The sequence below is a fragment of the Tympanuchus pallidicinctus genome, unplaced genomic scaffold, assembly GCF_026119805.1.
Source record: "Tympanuchus pallidicinctus isolate F22 unplaced genomic scaffold, pur_lepc_1.0 scaffold15, whole genome shotgun sequence".
Taxonomy (NCBI): Eukaryota; Metazoa; Chordata; class Aves; order Galliformes; family Phasianidae; genus Tympanuchus; species Tympanuchus pallidicinctus.
Genome location: NW_026294669.1, coordinates 36006050 through 36029930, shown reverse-complemented (window position 1 = coordinate 36029930; position 23881 = coordinate 36006050). Strand labels below are relative to the sequence as shown.

Sequence of the window (23881 nt, the reverse complement as noted above, 5' to 3'; positions counted from 1 at the left end):
CCATCAAACAAACTGTCACACCACTTTTTAATACAAACCACATTTTAATACACAACAAAGTGCAGTGAGTGAGTTGCAGTCCATCTTTTCTTCCGCCCTGATGCTGGTGAATGACATACAAAGAAATCACAGAGTGGAAAATGAGACACTGACACAAAAACAATCCACGGATGCACAGACATAACGCACACAGTCGACATGCAAGCAATGGAGCAGCAGGGGTCTGCTGCAGCCCCCAGTGGCAGAGCACTGCAAGGTTTGAGGCTGGTCAGTGTGTCAGGCTCACATCAGGTGCTTCTCCAGGCTGCTGCAGAAGGGTCCAGCATCGCTCTGCTGCCTGCACCCTACAGCTCAGCATCATCCCACCCAGTGCTGATGACTTGCCAAGGCCACAGGGCATCCTGCAGCATCCCTGCCTGGATCTGGTTTATTAAGGATAGATGGAGGGCTGATGGAGCTCTGTCTCAGAAACAAATTTTAAAGCCACAGAATCGGTCCTAAGCACAGAGGCAGGCAGCAAGCGCTGCCTCCCTTGATGCCTTTCTCATTGCTTTGGCAAAAACACACCATCCTCCACCTGATGGCATGGGTAAAAGTAGGGAGAAAACCAGGGGAAGGAGCCATCCCTGTGGTCTGAAGCACCTCTTTCCCTCCCTGGGTTCACTCACTGTGCACACAGCTGCAGTTACCTCACCCCACTGTCTCTCCAAAGATGCCCCCCACTGGCCCTCAGGTCCTGCAGTCCCCACCACACACCTTCACTGGACATTGCATGCACAGAGGGGCTGCCTGCCTGCCAAGGAGGACAGTGGAAAGACAGCAGCTGGCTCACAGGAGGATGTCCTCACTCCCACCTCTGCAAAGTGAGATGCTGAGCAACTCAAACTCAATCCTGTCAGTGTTCCAGGGTGGTTTGTGCAAGGTAAAGCACTTGTAGGTATTTTAATGGCATCCCCAAGAAAGGAGTTCCCGTGCCTGAAGACACCCTGCCTCGTTCTGTACTCACAGTGACGCAGCATGATGTTGTCTGTCTGATGTGTGCCAGGGCCCTCACTGACCCCTAGCACGAGTCCCTGAGGCTGGGGCCATGCGTCCCTGCTGAGCACCTGCTTCCCATTGCAATGGGACTCTCTGGGGAAGCTCCCCCAGCTCTGGGAGCTGCTGGTCAGTGCAGTCTGTGATTCCAAGGACGCTCCTGTTGTTCCCAGCTGTTTTGGAGCTGCCATCCAAGCATCCAGTGGGCAATCTCCTGGGGAAGTGCTCTGGCCCAAAGTGCTGCCCAGGTTTGCCCATACTGGGACATCATCATGCCGTTGGGACACTAGAGTGCTGGAGTCCAAGGGAGGTGGGCAGCTCAAGCCCATCAGAGTGCACTCAGACTGGCTCTGGCAATCAGGAATGATGGTGTCTATGGGAATAGAGGAGGGAAGTCCTACTTGAAACTCCAGTCCTGAGTTGACCAACTGATCCTCTGCACAGGGCTTGGTGCTGGAGCCCAAGGCATCCAGAAGCATCCTCTCCTCCAGACTGGCTGGGTCAATCAGGGTCTGCTGTTCTTCTGGAGCAGAGCTGCCCTCTGACATAACGGAGTCCAGAGAGGGCACAACATTCTGGCCTTGTGCACCAGCTGCTTGGGGCTGCTGTGGGGCTTCTGGATTAAATCCCCAGTGCTGGAATTGAGCCACATAACACCCTTCCTCACTGCAGTGCATGAACTCTGTGCTCTTTCCATCACGCTCCCTGAACAGCATCTGCTCCATGTAAGAGGGCAACTCACTGCTCAGCATCTCACCAAAGTCCTCAGGTGGCAGGTCCTCCACGAACAAGCTAAGCAGAGCGTCCTCCCACTGCTGTAGCTCTGTACTGTCCATGCTGAGGCTCTGGGATACGTTTCCATCCACCTCACTCTTCTCAAAGAGGGTTTCAATATCCACCAGGAAGGAACTGCTGTCCTTGTCATGACCAGCTTTTCCATCTTGGCTTGGTCCCTCAAGCTCAGCATCGAGATCTCGCAAGGTGAACTGAGGGACATCAGCATGGGAGAGAGAGATGGATGCATCCTGTTCCATCGTGGTCCCCAGAATAGAGTTGGGATCTACAGCATGCTGCTTTGTATGGGTGTCTGTCTTTGTCTGAAATTCCTCCTTAGCCTGAAAGGAGCCTAGGAAATTGGACTTTTTCCTATATATGATCGCTTCCCCTGTGGCAAAGCTGAAAGGCAGCTGAAGGCTTCGCTTTCGCAAACACTCCTCCCCTTCTTCATTTCTTCAGAGTGGAGGAAAAAGAGAGGGAAACACAATGAGTATATTCTGCAGGCCAGGCAGGACCAGCCTCCAAGCAGCAAGATGGGAGCTCGCAGACTTGTCCAAGACCCTGGGCGAGGGGACGCAGCTGGAAACCCAGCCATACTCACGACAGGACTCGCTGCTGGGCGACGATGCAGTCAGGCTCACCCCCTTTGTACACCAGCCAGGCATTGGACTGCAACCACACCCAGGTGCCCCTCTTGCTCAGCACCCGGAAGACTGATATCTCACTCTTCCCTGTCTTTATCACTGGGGCAGGGAGAAAAGAGAGGTGGCACAGAGACTCAGCTGGGCACCGCAGGGGCGTGGGCAAGTTGTGCCTAGGCACAGAAGCAAAAACTGCAGCCGGCACACCGTGCTGCATGTCAGGGTGTCCCTGCACAGGATGGCACTTTACCAGCTTCCTGTGCGGGTATCAAGCAGGACACCTCATCACAGCTCCTGCAGACCTCAGGAACACAAGGGAGCAAGGCCAGGGCTGCACAGCTGCCAGCCCACAGACTTGCCACGGCCCCAGTGTCCCTCCCTAGGTTGCTCCCCTCAGCACTCACCTCTCACATGGCTCTCTGCACAGTATATCATGTCGGCTGCGTGCAAAAACTGGTACCCAGACCCTGTACTGCACAGCTCCTCCTCTGTGTAGCCCAGGATGACCTCTCCCCTGAGGGCAGAGCACAAGGCATGGGCACCCTGTGGCACTCTGGCTTTCTGTTCTGCACTTGTGGCCACGGGTTTTGTCATGATGAAGGTGGGAGATGCCATACCAGGAATCACAGGCAATGGGAGTAAAGTCCAGCTTGTGCTTTGACTGGAAGAACAGCGCCTTGCTCTGAAGCTCCAGGATGGAGAAAGGCTGAAGGGGAGTCACGATGGCAAAGAGAGCGAGTGGAAGAGGCCCCAGGGACGTGTCTGATGCCCTCTTCTGCTGCCCAAGAAGAAGTTTCAAGCGTCCTTGGAAATTCAAGGTCTTGCAAAGGATGAGAAAACAAGGCAGGCAAGGTGAGGAAATAGGAGCTGGAAACCAGACTGCCCCAGTTCACGTCTGCATGGGACACGAGTGAACACAGGCATGCAGGGATGTGTCCAGGGGCGATGCCAGTGCTTAGAGGCATCCTGGCATTACCAGAAATCCCAAGGAGTTAGCCAGCAAGCAGCGCAGGCGGCAGGTGAAGTTCCTCTCCATGCAGCCAGAGCGCTCAGGGCACTGGTGATTGGGGCTTCCTGCAACGCTGCATCCATCAGGAACGGCTGGAAAAAACAAGTGGAAAATGAAGCCACACCTTACAGATCTGCTAGGACACTGCAGAGCTGGAGGAAACCACACAGCTGCTGGTCACAAGTGGTTCCCATGGATGGACGGCAGGTCCTGAGGTGGGGGTTGGACCTCTCTGGGGGTGACTAAGGCTGAGCCCACACTTCCCAGCCCAGCACTCACCGCTGTGCAGCTGGCAGTCGAAAGCAGCTCGGTCATCCTTGTGGATCAGCTCGTAGATGCTCTGGTAGATGAGATCTGACTGGAATGAGACAACGTGGAGAGCAGGTAGCACCTAACAGGTACTGACCCCTGGCTTTTCTTTGCGGGTGGTAAAAGTACAGTTATTGAGGATAAAGAAATGGGAAGAAAGGGTTTTGAGCACAGCACGGAGATGTACCAGATAAACCTCCACTAGGAATGGCAGGGATCGAACAGGCTCTGTCATAGATTGTGCTGCCGACCCACAGCCCACACACAGACTTTCCATTCCATCCTAAAGCAATGGCACGTTTTCCAACTGATGAGGCAGCAGAGAGAGGTTTAAGTTTAGAGAACAACAGAAGAGTGGTGAGGTCTGAAAAATACTTTTGTAAACAGAGCAAAACCTACAACTTCCTATTGTGTGAAAAAACATGTGCCAGAGCATGCCACAGGTACCAAAGGTGTGCCAAGAAGGCGGAGTGAGCCTGGGCAGCTGCACTATTAGTTGTCCCAGGTGCAAGTACAACCAGTGGGTATATGCTGGAAGAAACTGTACAGATATTAGTGACCTGAAACACACTGCTACCAGGAGAAATCCCCTTGGAAGGTATCAACCGTTACCACACGCATGCTTGGTGCAACCTGGAGGTGTTTCTGCCTCAATTCTTTTCATCATGTTAGAAATACCCATCCTTGTCCTGAACAGAAACTATCATTTGACTAAGCCTGTGGGAGTGTTCTGGTGCAAACCATCTTCCTAGGAAACACCAGCAAGTCCTCACACCTTCTACCTCCCAACACACACCCCTTCTTCTATAGCCATGTCTTGGAGCAGCCTTTCTCAGCCTGGTCCTGCAAAGTCGTGGCCCTGCTGAGCACACAGGCAGCTCAAGCCATCCTCTGCCATGTCCCTGTCCTCAGAAATGTGCCAAAACAGAACTTCCTGCTTAGCCAGACGTACAGGAGAAGAAGACCACCCCTGCCTCAGACAGCTGGTTTGACTTGGCCCACCTGCACACGAGGATCCTCCTACAGTGAGCTGGGAAAGGGTGCAAAGAGAACAAAGAGAGGAAAACATCAGTCTGCTGTTGAACCAAGAATCAGCACTGCCCACCTCACAGCTTTGTCTACAAAAACTGAGTTTGGTAGCCTCATCGTGTTCCTGTTGACTCGGTCCTTTGAGCTTTAGAGGAATCAGAAATAATGGGGTGAATGGGGAAATAGACCTTCTTTTTCTATGGCACCTCACATAAACCTCCAGGCACTGATGATGCTCACCACCGTGATAACCCCTCCCACCCTCTCAGTGAAGGTGGACGACACCACGGGATGAAAAGTTTACACCCCTCTCACAAAGAGGAAAGGATGTAATGCCTACCATTGCTCAGTTTGCATCTGTGGCTACTAAGCTCACAAGCACATTTGCTGGCTTTCACAAGCCCTGAAGAACACAACTCATTTGAAAATATCCATCAGAAGTGACCAAATTCTGGGCAGGGAGAGAAAAAGCACTGACATTGGCTGGCCAGCATCTCCTTCCCAGGCCTGTGCTGCATCCATGTGTGCACACTCAGGAGAAAATAGCACCCACCTGATGAAAGCCCAGATAGTTCTGCACGGTAGGGGAGACGTAGAAGATGTAGCCGTCTTCAGACACAGTGATGACAAACCCATTAAGTGCCTGAAAGTATAAATTGAGCCCAGAGTTACTCTCCTTAGCTTCAGTTTAGCAGCTGGCTGGCTGGACTATCTTAAAGTGTTGGTGTTATTTGGTGGGGAGGTCTCACAGTCAGCATGAGCAATGATCAGAGATAGCCTAGATGTTTTGGTAAACCACTGTATTTTGTAAAACATCACCTGTGTTCACATACAGGCAGGGCAAATACTGTATTAAAAGGCATCAGCTAAGGAGTACACGAAGTAAAGACCAAATTCAGCCGCTGTTATTGTTCAAATATCATAAAGCATCTGGAAATAGCAGCCACTCTGTACTTTGAAAGTCCAGAGGTGACAATATCTGGAAAACCAAAGCCCAGATGAGGCCCTGGCAACTGTATTTGCAATGTCTGACATGACATCCCCCATGCCCTGGACATGCAAACTGATGTGTCTTCGAGGAGCTAACGCCATCCCATCTAATCAGCCTCTGGTTACTCAGGACAACAGTCCCTTCCCGTTTGATTTTAGTCTTGTTTCTGACTAATGTCTCAGGAGTCTCCATACTTTCAAAGGCCTCCGAACACATCCTGGCATTGAAGTGCCACTGTGAGACACCAATCTGCAAAAATTCCTCTGTTCCGGCCTATGTTGCAGATGACAGAAAACAAGGCTTCACATGCAAGAAATGAAAACAAAAATCAACTCCGTAAAACATCTTTGTGCTCACACCAACTGCCAGCTTCACTTTTTGCCTTCCACTCTACAATTGCATGTACATGGCCTGCAGTTAAATACATACCAACCAGTAGCTATTTGCTTAAAAACAGCCTTTGTAGTCATTTGTGTCACATCCTTGGAGGTCAGGAAAACAAATCACAGAACCACACACAGTTTATGAACCTCTATGAAGAATGTTGAGGCTCAAAAGTTCTTTCCCCCAGCCTTGCAATCCTGACATGAGTGCAACCTTCAGAGAGCTGGCAGGATTCCTGTGCGCTCAGGTAACTCCCTCTACCCCAATTTGCAATTCAGGGCAACTTCAAGTTGCTACAGTGGTAGAAGCATGATTTCTTAGTATGACAACAAACAAAGCAGACCACAGGTTGACCAGCTGCTAACACCAGAAGCTAGCAGGGATGAACAACTCGTGGTCCACCCTGCAGCTCATCCTAGGTGCACTGTGATGGATGGGATGCTCCAGAACAAAGAGAACCAGCTGGTCAATGGAATAAAAAGACAGAAAAATAAAAATCATTTTAATTATCTTGGATTATTTTAAAACCTGTTGGTTTAAGCATTTTGCTTGATACACATCAAGCTTGATGCACATCCAGCAGGCAGGGAGACTGGTGCTTTCCCTTCATGTGCTGCAGCCCCCACCAATGAGCCCTGAGTCAAAGCTTTTGGCAAATTATAACATGTGAATAAAATACTTTTTAAGGAAAAAAAATGGGCAGCTCAGCTGTAGGGATCTTGGTCCTATTAACATCCCACATGCTATCCAGATGCCTTCAATCATCCACAGCTGCCAATGCTCTGATAGCTCAGCAAATTGCCAGCCATCATGTGGCCTGGCTCAAACTCCTGGAGAGCACTTGGGAGAAGCCTCATAGAGAGAGTTGGGCAATTGCTGGCTCCCTTCTGGCTATTGTGTTATTCCTCCAATTCATCTGTGACTATCATACTTGCAGACATCTGAGATGAAGAATCATAGAGACATTAACATTGGAAAAGACCACTAAGATCATCAAGCCCAATCACCAAAGATGGGAGAAGAGAATTCAAGATGCAAAAAGCACAGGCACAGGATGCCATGGTATCAGGATTAAAGCCACAAAGATCGAATGCCTTCTGCAGGCCTGCCCTGCATCCACAAGGAGCATCATATATTTTCGCTTGAGATGCCTAAGTGTTTATTCAGCAAACAGCCTTTCTAAGGAACTTTTCTGAGCCATTTCCTTCTGGCTTGCATTCACAGATTGCAGTCTGAGCTAGCAGCATTCCTGCCAGGTGAATCCCTCTCTCTTTGTTCTCTGACACTTGGTGAGGGCTGTTTCACTTGACATACACTGGCCTTTTCATAAGGCAAACTTGCACTGTCCATTGATTTTGTCCACAATAGCTTCCCAGATCCATCTTTCTTCATTTTGCTCTCAACTTTCAGACTGAGCCTGGGTTTCTTCCATTCCAGACAGGGAGTACGTGTAGGGAAACCAATTCCTAGTGGACACGGTACTACACAGCTATCTCCTGTCTTCTCTTGGCATCCACTGGAGCATTAGGAACACACCACCCTGGAAATTCATTGGGATCATTCCCTACACTGCTGTATGTGATGCCTCTGCACCCTTCTGGACAGAATGGACGAGCTTGCATATTGGTACCTGCCACACTGTAAGCTAAGCCATAGCAAACTGAATGAGAGAAAATGAGCCAGGCAGTGCCTCCAGTGCCCTTCCTGAGGTGCTCAGTGCCTGCTCAGGATGCAAAGATCACAGTGAAGCACCTCCTGGCAAAAAAGGGTCTCCTCTTGCTCTACAGCTGGGACCACGCATCCCACTGCTGCTGGTGCAGTCTGATGGGCAGGGCCCAGACACTGTGTCTGGCAGGAGCTAACGGACAACCCCATCGACCAAACCAGGGCACGGTACCTGGAGCAGCAGGTCCCCCTCTGGAAATGGCTCCCTGTTGATCTGCAGATGTGTCTGTCCATTCCATGCTGAGGCTCTGGGCTGATCCAGCATGCAGCTGCCAACATCCGTACCTACAGCTGCAAGTAAGGCAGCAAGAAATCAGTGTAGATAGGCAAACCGGGAGCCTCTTCCTCCTCCCCTCCATCTCAGTTTTGCTTGTGAATGGGTGCATCATGCGTGTGCAGGCAGCTCAGAGGAAAGAGAAGGAAGTTCAGAATGGGTGGGAACTGGAGCAGAGCCCCTTTACAAAGGCATCCTCACTTGCTCAGCACTTCCTCTAAGATGGTGTCTTCCCTGCTCAGTCCCATTTCTGGGAAATCTCGCTTCTGCCAAGGTCTGAGTCAGGAACAACAGAGGGGAGTAGAGTGTGACAGGTTGGGAAATGCAATCACCACAGTAAGAAATCTTTAGCTCAGGGCCTGGTAGAGCTGGAGCTCACCACTGTGGGCCAAGTGCTACCCCATTCTTAGCTTCAAGCTGCCCCAGTGCTGTGAGAACTGCAGCGGAGAAAGGCCCTCCTGCCCTCGGCACTGATGAACCTGTGGCTGTGAGCTCCCCATGCTGATTTACAGGCTGCTTCAAGCTTCCTTGATCAAAGCCTTCAAGGCAACACCCACAGGTGCAGCTGATACTGGAGGAAAAGTAGGAAATGAGGAAAAACCCTAAACCACCCTAGGTCTGACCACACGTTTAATCCATCCCATGGCAACAGATTACCTCAGGACCACTTCAGACCCCTTCAGGCCTTGGGTAATGATGGATGATGCACAAGCAGCAGCCAGGTCCCCTGTCATCCCTGTATCGCATGCTCAGTCTCTCAAGGGCATGGCATGGTCTCCTCAACCCCAGCATCCCCTGGGTGAGTCAGGTCAGCCCATTCCCCAGATCAGCATTTCCCCATGTGTAAGCTCACATTTTTTCCTGCAGGGGAAAACCGTCCTGTGCAGACGCTTCCCAAACAAGCAAGAGGTTGATCAGCTTGGATGAGGGATGCGAGCCCTCTGGGAAGGGTTTAGAAAGAAAAGGTTCAACATCTAAAGGTGTTTCAAAAAACAGATGCAAGGCAGCCATGAGACAGAAGCCCTCACCAGGCAGTGGAGGATCACAATCCCATCTTGCAAAGGCTTTCAAAAAGTCAACGTCCTTACAAATCAGGACAAAAGCAAACCAAGAGGAGAGCTTCTCTCATGGTTGCCAAGTGATCCACAAGGAAAAATATCCAAAGCCCATTTTGTACCATTGGTATGACTTCAATTTGCACATGATGGGGTGGAATAGTTTCAAAGCAAAACTTTTTTTTTTTTAATTTGTTTTTCTTCTTTTGAAGTGCTGACTCCTCTCTGAAGCGTTGAACTAGGGCAGGAGAATTCAAAAAGAAACCAAGCTCTTCCAAAACAAAGCTCCCAAAGGGTGGAGAGGATGCACATGGTCCCCAGCTTTTTCCCAGCAGCATTCAGCATGGAGAGCTGCAGCAAGCCAGAGGGAGCAGCATCCAACACAAAACACCTGCTTGCTCATTTCACTGTTTCCAGCAAAATGATTTCACCCTCCCCTCCCCACTAGCAGCACAATATCCATCTTCTCAAGGGTTTTCTTGATTTCTCCTTGGTGATGCTCACTTCCCCCTACATTCTCAGTGGCAGAATGGTTCATTTCTGCACAGCTGTGCTGGAAAACTGCAGATTCTGCCTCCTATGGGGCGTTTAGGATGGCCTGGCTTGGGTAGAAGGCTTAGGGGTACAGAGAGCCAGTGGCAGGCCCCAGGAGCTGCTATTGAGCTGTCTATTTCCATCGGTCTGATACTTTTAGTGAGGTCTTGGAACTGCAGAGGAATTTGCTGCTGGGCTGAGGCTGTCCTCAGGAACCACAACCATTCCTCAGTGGTCTGCAGACTCTGGAGAGCTTCTGTAGGGGAAGAGCCTGCCCACCTCCAGGTGATGACCCCCTTAACATGTCGTAACTGACTACTTTGTTTCCCCAAGTTCTCCATAACTTTCCCCAAGCACCTGCAGTGACGAGCCTGGAACAAAGCATCCCTACGGCTTTTGCCCCTCCAGGATGATTTCCAAACTCATTCACGCTCAAACTGCCAAGAACCACAGGGGCTAAAAGTGATCCCACAAGAGATGGGAGATGAGAACAGCCACACAGAGGACTCCAGGCCTACACAACAATCAAGGGATACAGAGGCTATTTTCAATCATTTTAGTTTGGAAGGGAAACAAATCCTTTTAATCAAAGAGCAGAAAAACCACCCCATTTGCACCCATGAGAGAGAGGGAGCACTTGTGAAACATCTGCTCAAGGCACATTACCTCCTGGGGGATTTCACCAGCACATAAATCCACTCCCATCAGAGACAGCTGGCAGAATTGCTGCCCCACAAAAGGCAGTGCTCCCACTGCACGTGCTGGCTGGCTCTGCTCACTGATGACACAAGCTGATGGCTTCAAGCCCCCTGCCCTCCTGCAGCTGCGAGGCATTGCTGGGTGACAGAGCTGACAGGCAGTGCTGTGCGCTGGGTAAGTCACCCCCAGTTTAAGACACACATTATAGAATAACATTGAGACTCCCACAAGAAACAGTCGAGATCAAAAAGTTCATCCCATTAAAAGAAACCCCAAGCCTGCCTGAAAACCATTTAAAAGAAGTGGTTTTAGATCTTTGCTGTACTTCATTCCCTTGTATATCCCCCAAGCCCAGCATGGGAGCACAGAAGTCACCGCTGATTCTTTTTGCCCTTTCTTCCTTTCCTTTACTAGACACCCTGCTTCCATATCCACTGAAAAATGAGCATAAAATAAGCTTTTGTTAGTTTTTAAGGCTAATGCCAGAAAATCTCAGCACCCTGGTGAATCACATAGCAAGGATTTCCAGGAAAACCAGCAATTAATGCAAGACAGGAGATAGCATGACACACAAGTGATCTGCAGTTACTACACAAATCCCTGGCACTTGCTGAAGTAATTTAGGGACCATTCATGTCTTCATTGGGCTGGGAAAGAGGCTTTTGGTGTACAGTGTTAAAGAAGAGGGGAGGAAGTACAGCCAGACACAGCAGATCCTGGTGCCCATGAACTGCACATACATCCCCAACAGCACTTTGCTGGGTTGGTGATCCTTGCCTTCAACAGGAAGTTTCTAAGCTTTGCAGTGTGGAGAAAGAATGAGAAGAAGGAGCAAAGAGATCAAAACTCTTCACCTTTTGCCCATTGTATTATTGAGACAAATTATAGCAGTGTGACCACAGAAGCTGACACATCCCTTGCAAACTGGCATAGCTTTGTCAACGGGAAAAAAAATATTATCAGTAAAAGATCCTGGGGTCAGTCCTGGTCCCATAGGTTGAGTTACAACAGTCGGAGATGAGAGACTTCACCTGCAGCAGAAATTCCCCTTTGAACAGATTCTGGGGATGTTTGGTACCACAAAACTAGGAGCTCCCAGATCTTCCAGTAACACCATGCTGCTTGTAACTGTTTTCCTCTTGGACCCAATCCTAAACCCAACAAATTAGCACCAACTTTCTCCTCCATTGTTCAACCGTTGCACAGTGCCAAGCAGAGCAGGTACACATCATCCAAGGAAAACATCCTTCTGCAGGTAAATGCCAAACCCACAGATCAGAAACTGTTGCAAGAAGTCATCCAGTATTCCCCCAAACAGTGCATGAGTCCCTGAGGGAGCCCACGCCATCGCCTCCAACCTGCTGCTACGATCCTGCAGGACCTTGCCCACAGACTTGACTTCTTTCATTGAATTAGATACTTTAAGACTAGATGCCTGCAACTCTGCGTTATGGGAATAACAAGCAATAAGGAGGTGAATAGAAAAGCTGTTTTTATGCTGGCTGCAGTGGTGCCCCACAGCAGAGCATTACAAAGTCAGACAACAGCAGAGGTTAGAGAGACCTCCTGAGATCTCTTAGGCCAACCCTCTGCTCTAACAGAGTAAGTCCCCAGCACAGACAGGGGCCTGGCATCTATCCCTCCTAACTGCACAGTGCAGGGACAGTGAGTGTCCCATACTGCTGGTGGGAAATGTGGACATAGGAGAACACATCCTGCAACTCTTTGTCAGATTAATGGTGTTCCAGTGGGGCATCAGCTCCCTCTGATGACAGAACCATACTGCTCAGCTCATCCTCAAGGGATCACAGAATTGTAGGGTCTGGAAGGGACCTCCAGAGATCATTGAGTTCAGCTCCCCTGCAAAGCAAGCCCCCTACAGCAGGCTGCACAGTTGGGGGTTTTGAATATCTCCAGAGAAGGAAAATCCACAGCCCTCCCAGGCAGCCTGTTCCAGTGGATGCATTTTTGCACCAGCACCTACTGGTGCTCAATTGCTTGTCTGCAAAGGGCAGCTGACCTTCCCCAGGCTGACAGCGGGCTGTGTGTGGGCCAATGGGTCACTATTGGTTTTATGAGCTCCAGAGCGTGGTCTTGTACTGGGAGAGGGCTCTCTATTGCAGATGCTGCCACTTGCATGACCTTAACCTGGGACAGTGGTACAGCAGCACATACCCTGAGCATGCCCCCTCCACCTGGCAGAACATTTTAAGCTCTGGGTTCTGTTTTTGTTTTGTTTTTGCTGCTCTTGTCTTTAGCACAGCCAGAACTTTGCCACATCAGCAATTACTCCAAGATGTTTCTCCACAATCCTCAGCATCTGCTTCTTTTGTTATGCGAACTCTAGAAAACAAACCCCAGCACAGATCTCCAGCTAACTGGAGGCTTTCCAAGCCACTCAGCACTAGACAAATCCATCCAAGCTTTGAGGTCTCACTGTTTGCAGCAAGTGGGGGTCCCACCACATCAGGAGTCCAGGGCACCCAGCAGCACTGCAAACTCAGCGCCAAGCTTTCCTCCTTTGGCATACTCTCACAAAGATGAGGTCCATAGTCCTTCCATATTTATCCAGAACACTGTTGGATCCAAGTCCAAGGAGCAACCACTGCAAATTGCTGTTTGTGGACAGAAATGCAGTGAGGTTCATCTGTCTTTTACGGAAGTAACAAAAGTGACTTGAAGTGACTTTTTCTTTTGATGGTTTGACTGCTAAGAAGCCAGAATGGGCCAACTGTAGGGAGAAGTAAATGAAAAACTGGACAGTGGTTCACCTTGTTCTCACAGCACCTGAGAAGAGTTCCCAGACATAGAGCAGCATTGGCATCACAGAGCTGTTCAGAACAAAGCCATCCTCCAAACTGAAATGTGGGCTGTCATCAAGTTGTCTCCCAGAGGTAGAACACTAGTTGCTCCTACTGCTAAAACACATCTATGCTTGAAAACATGTCACGGCCTATGATGGTAAAGCACAGTCTAGCTTACTCATTGAAATAAATCCTAGTAGGCAGGTTTCAATAGCACCAGAGTTGTCCTTGCTATCCACCAGCACTCAAAGGCTGTATTCAAGGAACAAAGCTTGGAAGAGATCAAGCCCTGAACCTTGCCATGTTTTTCCCATATAACCTAGGGAAGGACTCAAGCTTTCCTACTTATAGCAGGCTCTAACAATGGGAGTCTCGTGGTGTTCAGAAGAAGAGTGAACACAGGACTCCTCCACTGTTACAGGTTCCTGCTTGCCCCAGATGCATGAAGCAAGCTGTTTGTTTACTTGCTGGCACTTGACATGCACCAACTGGGGACCACCAGAACTCAACACATACACCTCTCATATGCTGAGACTGAGATGGTGCTGCACCACACTATTCCTTGGAGAATGAGGAGATCAATCCAAGCCCATTGAATCCAAGCTGGGAGCTGGGCTAGGCTAGCCTGGGGAAGGCTGTAGGCAGAGCTCCCCATGGCTCTTATGCACCTACAGGAGTAAAACAGGCAAAGCAGATTCAAAGCTAAGTCAGTCCAAAGAGTTATTACCCTGCAATAACGTCTGATTTCCAAACAGCACCATACACCAGAACAAAGTTCAAGTAAAAAATCAAAACAAAATGACAACAACAAAAAACCCCACTGTTTCTTTCAACTTTCAAAAATGAAATCCTTGTGAGTTTCCAGCTGCAACTGTGCTGACCAGGATCCTAAGCAGAAATCATGATAACAGTGACCCTTCTCCAATCCAGTAGAGGACTCAGAAGCATCTACCCGTCTGCTGCCCATGCACTCACCTTGGCTGTCCTCTTGCTGTGCACGCTGATGACCTCTTCCTCATGTCCCAAGAAAGACAAGGATGAGCCAAAAGCAATGTTATGCAGGAATAATGCAGGGATATCTCAGGAGGGACATGCAAGCTTCATACCAGGTAAGAACAGAAAAGCCACGGCGATGCCAGAGGTTTGGAAAATCATTTCCCAGAAAGTCTAGTCATTTATTCCTTTTCTGCTTTGAGTTTGTTGATATGAATGGGCAGGAGGGGTTACCCTATCCCATGCTAAGCATGCTGGCTGGGTATGCAGAGCTCTGATGCAGAGCAAAACTCGCCTCTAGGTCACTGAGCCTGCATGCACCTGACATGCAAAGCATGCACCTGGCTTGCTCTGTCCAGCAGATAATGAAGTCTTGCACAAGTCATGATGCATACACTTACAGTGGGCACAAAAATCTGTACAACAAACCCAGCTCTAAATCCAACACATATAAGGGCATCTAGGCTTGTTCCCTCAAATGACAGCCTTGCTTGGAACAAGATATAACCTGGTGAGAACACCAGGAAATGGTCACTTCTTCCGTGAACTGTAGTCAACCCCCAAGAGGGCACAGATCAATCATTTACTAGACAGAAGCTGCAGAGCTTGTCAGAAAACATTAACCATCCTTGCCAAGCTTTCAGCCCATCTATACACGTCAGTACCATTTCTGTCAGGCTTAGAAGAGGTCTTACAAAACATTTCTGAAACTTTCTTCTCTGCTTGTTTATGGCACTTTGCAGGGCAGATGATTTATGGTGATTTGGGGCAGCGTCACAACTGCCACGTGCATTTTCATGAGTGTGCTGGTAAATGCACTAGATTTCCTGCTTCAAACGTCCAGGTAACAGCTCTCACTGGTTTAAGAATAGAACAACCTGCTCTGATAAAGAGCTTCTGTCAGACAAGCTTAGCCCATGAGCTGCAGTAGGACAGAGGCCAGGGATGTGACCTTACAAGGCACAGCTACTGGATGCCACTTGCATTCTGGTGTTGGACATGCAAACCTGTCACAGCCAAAGCATGTTTCTGAACACTCACACAAAGCCTGACCAGCTCAGTAGAAGCCAGCCTCCAGGAAGGCTTCCCTAGTAATTCAAGCAGGTGTTGTATGCTCTTCAGGTCAGCTTGCCCTTCTCCATCTGTGGAGCAAGGTACATGGATCCCTCCATCAACACTAAAAAGAAATCAGATGAAGGTCTGTCACCTCTGCAGGGTCTTCCTGAGAAAGTTTCCAAACCAAAAAAAAGCTGTATTGGGATGAAATATGAAGAAGAAATATGGCCAATGAATGCATGCAAGTAGGACGAGAGGATTGTTCCATCCATCTCTCACCAGTTTCTCCCTAAACATTTAAATTGAAAAGAAGAAGGTGAAGAAATACACCACCAGCACCAAAAAGCCAGACCCGAGAGCTCTGTAACGTATAAGACCTGGGATCTCAGGCAGTCCAAGACTATGCTTTCTATGGATGTCTGTTTATTGCAGTCACGAGTAGAGAAAGAGTGTAACTGATCTGGAATTACCTCAAGATCAGGTGGACCACACCCTGAGCAACTTGACCTATCTTGGACTAGATGACCTTTAAAGGTCCTTCCAACTCAAACAGCTTTATGGTTCTGTGAAAGGCTGCAGGTGAAATATGCAGGTGATATACAAAGCAGAAAGTAGCAAAGAGAGATTAGATAGTGAGCACGAGCCCATTCCTCGTATCTGTTCACACCTGCTTTCACATGCAAACTCCTGCTCCAAAGCGCTGAATATCTGCTGCTTTGGCTTCAGGTCTGTGCAGGGATCTCAGTCTCAGATGGACTTTCCGGTACGTTGCAAGAACCACCTCTAGCAGTGGGATTTTTACTTCTAACCTACAACACAGCCTGCGTGGGCACACAGCCAGGATTGCCAGCACCCGCCTCCCTGCCAAACCGGTTATAACCACGTACTTTGGCTCCACACAGAATACACAGACATTTCTCCTAGGAGAAGGGGCATGTGCCTGGACTCACTAAAAACATTTGGAAAGAAGAGCTCTATCAATATAACACAAATTAGAATGCCTGACTGGGTGCTGAAGGGGACAGCAAGGGATGGAGATGCTCGCCAAGGCGATGCCATGCTCTCCTGCTGCTTCTGCAGGAGGGAAGGCTGCATGAAATGGAACCCAGCAGCAAAGCTGAACCAGAGAGAGCAATAGGAATGATTTTGTTGTCTTCTCCCACAGCGCCTGAGATGATAAACCATAGGCAGGTTGCCATGACTCCTTGATGACACATGGCTTCAGCAGACAGGGCCAGAACTGACGCTGATCTCAGTGAATCAGTAGAATGATCTGAAGTCAAACAAGATTAGTTTCAAAGCAAACATGGGCAAAGCAAGGGAGGGGAAATAAATCAAGGGCACAGTGCCCAAATGGCAGTAATTGGGCTGGCAGAAGGGCTCTGCACTACAAGGATGAGTTTCAAGCTGAATGTGAATATACACGATGATGATTGCTTTTCTAAAGCAGCTCTCACCCTGGGAAAATGTATGCTGAGAGCACACAGTGGGATGCACTCCTGCTCAAAGACAGAGACCCAGCTGAAGTGTGCTTGGCAAGGGGTCCACTCATGGTGATGTGCATCCCTAGCTGGAAGGGCCCAGGGAGAGCCCCAGGGGACAGCTTACAGACTGGGCATGGGGCAAAAGCCAGGAGAGTTGAGTTTATTTGTCCTAGAGGAAAGATGACTTAGGAAGAGTTTTGGAGTGTAGAAGAATGCTGGTGGCTTTCTGACCTCAGTGTGCTCTGCCTTCATCTTCCCTGAAACAGCACAGTTGGGTCCATCACCTCTCCCACAGAGCACAAGGCACTGGTGAAGAACTATGTGCCTGTCCCTGTCCCCTCACCATGCCAAGCACGTCTCCCCCAGCTGCAGGATGAGCACTGCTCTGCAGTATTTACCTGCCCTTGTAAACAAGTTATGAAAGCAATCCCCAGTTGCCTTTCTGGCTTTATTTGTGTTGCAGTCTGAAGTTCACGTCCCACCAGCAGGGAGGTGACTCATGAACACGTGGAGACAAGCCTGCCTGACAGGCTCTGTATGGCTGTTTCACTTCCTACCTGCTGCAGAGCCCCATGGCACTGGTACAGAGGGACAGCTGTCCTCCTTTGAACATCAACCAAACAAGGCAGGTTGATGTTATGCCACCACCATCACCTTGCACAGCAGTAGCATTCCAGACCTACCTTGCCCTCACAGCATTAGGCTGCATGTCAGCAAGGACCTAACCACCCAGGGGGCTGAATCCTATTTCCCAGATTCGTTCCCCAAAAAGAAGACAGAGGAAGACATTTAGCAAGGCTTGCTGTATGTGCAGAATGGCTTCTGAGGAGCCCAACAGTATCGAAAGCACATACAATACTATACACACAAGTATTCCTCTGTGCATGTGCAGCCAGTGTGACATGCTCTCCTTGTGTGGCAAGGTGCCTCCTAATAAGTTCAGCCTCCTAAAAGCAGTTAACCTATGGGAAAGCAGTAAGGAAACACTGAGCACCCCATGATACCAGAAGAAAGGAAGTCATGCATGACAAGTACAAGGCAACCTTTGCTCCCCAAGGCTGAGTTCATCCACAGCAAAGGCAAAGTCTGCAGGAACAGCTGGGAGCCCTCAGCACAGGACTTTTAATCAGTAGTAACTATCTTAGATACACCAACTACCACTGAAAATCCAGAAGGCATAGCTGCTGTAGAGGAGCTGTGAGCAGGAGGAAGGGAGCTACACAGGGCTTCAGAGGGGCAAATGTAAGGAGACTGGTCTTCCAGGCATATCAGCTCAACATTCCACTCTGCAAAATCAGACAGGGGTCCCTCGTTATGAGCCATCATGCCCCATTTCACAGAAATGCTTGTTTCAGACCTAGAGGATCCACCACAACCAAACCTAGCTGTGCCAGGCAGGCAAACAGCACTGGGCCTCCAATGTACACATGAACTCCAGGAAGAACAGGAAAGAAATGAGCTAACAGTGAACATGTGCCTTAGGATCAACTTTGCTTAACCTTCCATCCACAGGGCATCAGGGTGACAAACAGAACAGCCCTGCATTGGATTTCCTACCTATGCTTGACCAGAAGAGATGCAGCAGCCCACAGATCCCTATAATGTAAAGAATTTTTTGAAAATTTTCACATGGATATCCCCTTTCCCCCATCCACATCCTGTGTAGGCTCCTGCAATGTCCTTCCTGGACATTCCTGGTGCCCAAGTTGTCCTTGCTTTCCCAAGGTTGTTTCTTTTCAGGGACGTGTAACTCCCTGAAGAGGTTTAGATCTGAATGTGAAGCAGTCAAAAATGAAGGGCATTCTTTCCAGAAAGGACAAAAAGTGTTTTCTCTGGAAGATTTGAGGGATTGATGTCCCGTGATCATATCTCCCAGCAACCACTGCCTACACATTTTAGGAGACGTGGCACTTTTCTCCCCAGTTTTCCAGATTATCTTTGGTCCACTGCTAAAGATGCAACATCGATGCAGTATTTAAAAGAGGATTATAAACAGGAGGGGAATCAACTTTTTACAAGGGTAGAGAGTGACAAGACAAGGGGAAATGGTTTTAAGCTCAAGGAGGGAAGATTTAGATTGAATGTCAGGAGGAAGCTCTTTACAGAGAGTGGTGAGGTGCTGGAACAGCTGCCCAGAGAGGCTGTGGATGCTCTGCCCCTGGAGGTGTTCAAGGCCAGGTTGGATGGGACCCTGGGCAACCAGGTCTAGTACCAGATCTGGAGGTTGCTGGCCCTGTCTGTGGCAGGGAGTTGGAACTCAGTGATCCTCGAGGTCCCTTCCAACTCAAGCCATTCTGTGATTCTAAGATTAATATTCAAGGGTTTGATATCACAATCATCATCCTGTCTTCAGGGGATACAACTCTCCACCCCAAAGCAATCATCACTTCAGGATGGGATGTGAACAGTGCAGCAGGGATTGAGCCCAGGTGCTTTCTCACTCCTCTCAACCCTGACACAAGGCACTTACCCATAAGATAATTCTTCACCTTCAGGTATCCTACCGTCAGTCGCAGGGTGGAGAGTTTATCAAACCCGGTGCATACATCTTCAGAGAAGGGCAGCAAGCCAGTCAGCTTGTTCAGTTCCTCATTGAGTCGATCTCGATGCCTCTTGGAGGGGTTGGACTTCACCCCTTCAGGAGATGGTGGTTTGGGGCTGGAAAAGGCAAAGCAGAGTTTGATTAAGTGTGTCCAACAGGCTCTTCCCAACCCCAGAGCTGATGTTACTGCAGCCATAACAGTAAAACACAGACAGATCAAGGTAAGGCCATGAGATAGTAAAAGCAAGCCCCAGCAAAGTCATGAGGCTGGGGACAACATGGCCATGCCAGCTGGACACCTCGTGCAGTCCCTGGTTGGTGTCCTCCAGTGGGAACATGGAGAACCTTAACATGTCAGCAGAATACTACAGCCTTGCTCCCATTACCAAGCCTTGGCAGGGAAAGGGACACTGAGTGGAGACCTACAAGCCATCAGAACTCTTGGGGGTCTCACAAGAGCATCTTTTGGTCCAGTTAGACTCTTCCACCCTTGCTCCTTCCTCTAACTCCTCATCCTGCACCCATTCCACATGGCAGGCCCCTTCCCTGTCACACTTCACATGCTCACATAAGCTCCTCAGGATGGCAAGTGCTAGCTGAGCTCCTCAGGGGATTCTACCAGCAGTCCTGCCCAGGGCCTGATCAGCACATGGCCAGACACTGGCAGTGAGCAGACAAACAGATAGTAAGAATGAAAAGTAAGAAGGTCCAAGAAGATGTTTTTGAATTTTTCTTAGTTTATTCTAAGTTGTCCTCCTGCAATCACATTTATCATCTTACGCAGAAGGAAGCTCCACAACCAGGCTTCTTTTCTTAACTCATGAAGAAGAGTCTGAATGCTCAGTCTGAATCCATTCCTTTACTTCTTAACTGATGCTACAAACGGAAAGCACACATGAAAATCAAAAGTAATACTTGGATGAAGAGATACCACATCAGGTGGTTTAGGGCACAGCACTTAGAAAACAGCCTTTCCAAGCTTATGATCTCTAATCCTTTCATATGAGCACTTCCAAACTAAACATCTGATGCCAGACTTAGGTTCTGGGACAAACTCTGGGCTTGCAGGTTCTGTGAGAGCAGCTCTTGTCTGTCACAAGCTGGCTTGGAGAGCCAATCAGCTGCAGTTTTACACACTCACCACCACTGAAGTCTCAGCCACAGTGGTTAGAGGTTAGCTAATGACTTACATGAATCTGGGATGTCACCTTGTCTCTTTTGGTTTCCAATTTTTTAGCTTGAAGAAAAACAGTTTGGATTTCATGAGGGACCCACACCCCACTCTGTATTTGGTTGAATTGCATCTCCTAACATGCAATCTGTGTTGTTTTGATGTAATTTGTGTAACCACAAACTCTACCTCCACAAAGCAGCTTCAGATAACAGGATCTACCAGTATTTAGAAGCAATTTAAGCTCTCCCCTCTAATACTGCTCTCAAATCCCATCTGGCAGGACTGCTCACATGTGTGACAACAGAGGAAATGAGTACTAAATGAAACGCAACGAGGTTGAATTTTCATTACGGAGAGCTACTGATGGCTCTAAACATGGATGGAAAATTTCTCCAGAAAACCTCAGCCGGGCTGTTTTGTAAGATGAGAATCAGGATGGACAGACCTCGCTTCTAGAGAGATTAGGTGTAACTCATCACCAAACTTATTTACACAAGCCAAGCAGAACACTGGCACTGATGCTTTGATGTACTCTGTTAGCCACTGGCTTAACAAGCCCTTCTGAAACTGCAGTCATCAGGGAAGAAAAATGAAATAGCTTTCAATTAGAGAGTCAAGGAAAAAAACAAGCAATTCTGTAAGTAATTCTGACTTTCCTCAGGTATCTTTAAGGAAAAAGATTTTTTTTTTTCTTTAAAGATATCTGAGGAGAGTCATATATATAGTATACACACTTGCTACACAGGCACGCTCCACAGAAAGAAAAAGGGAGCCAAGCAGGCAGTGCTGCTCTTTATGGAAGGGGAAATATACAGAGACATAGCAGGGTCTCCTGCTATGGAGGAGCACTGATGGCACTTGCATAAGTGGGGTGTATGGCCAGCATACACCAAAGCACTGCAGGGAAAGGGCAAGAGGGCTGCAGAATTGCACTGGCCCATTCATGTAGGCCAGCGCCATACCCTGCATCACTGGATCTCCAAACCATCCTCATGGATGCCAGAGAGAAACATCTTCTGGGTGCTCTTCACTCTCTGTGCAGTTATGAAGCTTTAAAATGAAGCCAGCAGGAAAACTGACAGCCACCATCACACACACATACCCTGGGAAAGGCACAGACATGAACACAACCCTGTTATTAGCCACCAGAGAATCTGCACAGGTGAGCACCAGTGGGGAAACCATGCATCCCCTGAAGGCAGAAACTTTGTCTGCTAACGTGTTTGACTTTCTGTCCTTAACAGTTCTGCCTGTAACCTGCTGGCTAATCCTTCTGGCAAGAGAGTGGGAGCATCTACAGAGACTGTGAGAGCCCCAGCAACTGGAGCTGCAGGGCTGCCAGGATGCTGGGGGTGACCAGGACTTTGCAAGGGACAAACTCACACATGTACGGAACATACCCAGGCAGTGCTGGGAGAGGCGGTGATGGATTGATGGTTGGCCTAGATGATCTCAGAGGTCTTTTCCATCCTTCCTGATTCTATTATATCTCATCTCCTCTCTTCTTTTCCTCCTGCTATCCGCTCTGTGCCTATCACCACTACTAAAGGAGACGTCAGGGTGTTTGAGCCGTGGGGTAGGGTGAGGGACGTGCCAGGATATGTGAGGGACAAGACCAGGCAATGCCCGGGTGATGACTCAGTCAACTCCAAAAGAGCCCAGAACAGTGCCTGTGCCATTCAGTCACAGAAGGGTCCTGCTGTCACCATTTTGGTTTGGTTGGTGTCTGGTGTCTCAACCAGTTCTGGACTGGAGCCAACTACAGCCCTTCCCTGGGTTTGGGCTGGACAGGTGCCTGTGTGCTGCCAAACCTGCTGAGATTCCCTGTCCCTAGGACAGGCTCCATGCACACCTCCCAGGCATTGTGTGGGGTCTCGAGGACAACACACTGAGAACTGGCAGCTCTATGCCTGCACAAGCAGTGAGAAAATGTCTTGAAAGGGTCTGCATCCCACAAGCAATACTTGCTTTCAGTCTCCCAGTGCAGAAACGGTGCCAGAGTCCACAATGAAGCTGCTGAGAAAAAAAGCTACAGCCCCTGCATTGGCCAGGGGGAGCAAGGACACGTGGAACACACGGCTGTGAGCAGGATAAAGGCTGCAGTGCTGCCTCTCCAGCTGCCCTTTGGATGAGGAACCCTGCCGAAGTGTGGCACTTCTGCAGGCTGTCAGGAACTGAGGGTGCCCAGCACCACATCCAGGAGGATTGTGAAGAAACACTCCTTCCTCCATCGCAGGCTCGAGCTTAGCTCATCCCTCCTTCCTGCAGACCTCAGAAGCAGGCACCTGAGCCTCCCGTGTGCCTGCCGATCTCAGGCCGGGGCGACTGCAGCAAGTTGGGAGGAGTAGGGCACAAAAGTTGGGAAACAGCGTCGGACCGTGACGGAGCCCCGCGTCTGAGTTTCTGAGGGCTGGGGAACTTCGGTCGATAGGGACCGCCGCACAATCAGCCCGCACCTGCAGCCAAGCACCGCCGAGCATCCCCAGCTGCCTCCAGAAACAGCTCGGGCTGGCTGCCGTTTTACTTCGCCCAGCAGCTCAGCCTCCAGCAGCCAGCACCAGCAGCAAATAACGCTAAGCAGGACGCAGAGCAGCCCTGCCCGCTTCCCCGGGCTCGCCCCGCAGCAAGCTCCCGCCCGCCCCTCAGCCCCGCGGGCAGAGTCCCCCTCCGCACCAACCTCCTGGGCACCGGCTTCTTTCTCTTCCTCCCGGCGTACATCTCGCCGGCAGCACCAAGCACCGCCGACGGCGCCCGAAGGAGGAGTTTAAATGGGAGTGAAGCGGGGCGGCCCCGGTCCCAAGCCGCCCCTGCGTGGCTCTGCCCAGCCCAGGTGCCCGGGCAGCCCGCAAGGCTTTCCCTGCTTCTTGACCGCCGTGTCCCTCCTGCGACCACCCCACTCCCTTAGCAGCTGGTGGAGAGGGGTTGTAGTCATAAAGGCATAGAACCATACAGTCACAGAATTGTTAAAGTTGGAAAAGACCTTCTAGACCGTTAGGTCCAACAGTCAGCCCATCCCACCGTGGCAGCACATGCCCACCATGCCCACCATGACAGCGGGAGGCACTTCAAAGTCACACTTCAGAGTGTTTCAGTGTGGAGGTGACATGCAGCCACTGGCAGAGATGAAAGCCTGAGTGGAAAGTTACCCTGAGCAGCACGTGCTATTCGATTGCTCTGTCCTGGGAGGCCCTTTTGACTCTCCCCATCCTCCTGCCTTCCTCTCCAGGACAAGGAACTCCTGCAGTCACTAAATGCCATCACCAAACAGCGAGTGTGACTTGCAGGCAATGTGGGAACAGCTCTCCTACTCTCATGCATGTACAGAGGAATGCAGGATGGCAGTTGGTTACATCCCTGGTCAAATTA

The 23881-nt window shown here is 49.6% G+C and overlaps 1 protein-coding gene across 1 annotated transcript; it reads right to left on the bottom strand.

Moving 5' to 3' along the window:
- Positions 1–30: 30 nt before the first annotated feature.
- On the bottom strand, positions 31–23308 carry LOC128077050 (circadian locomoter output cycles protein kaput-like). The gene is given in 11 exon segments (XM_052675689.1): positions 31–761; positions 764–2265; positions 2414–2555; positions 2858–2967; positions 3071–3273; positions 3430–3554; positions 3742–3820; positions 5354–5443; positions 8073–8191; positions 19270–19457; positions 23193–23308. Coding segments are annotated over 11 exon segments (2631 nt in total). The 5' UTR covers positions 23234–23308; the 3' UTR covers positions 31–729.
- Positions 23309–23881: the final 573 nt, after the last annotated feature.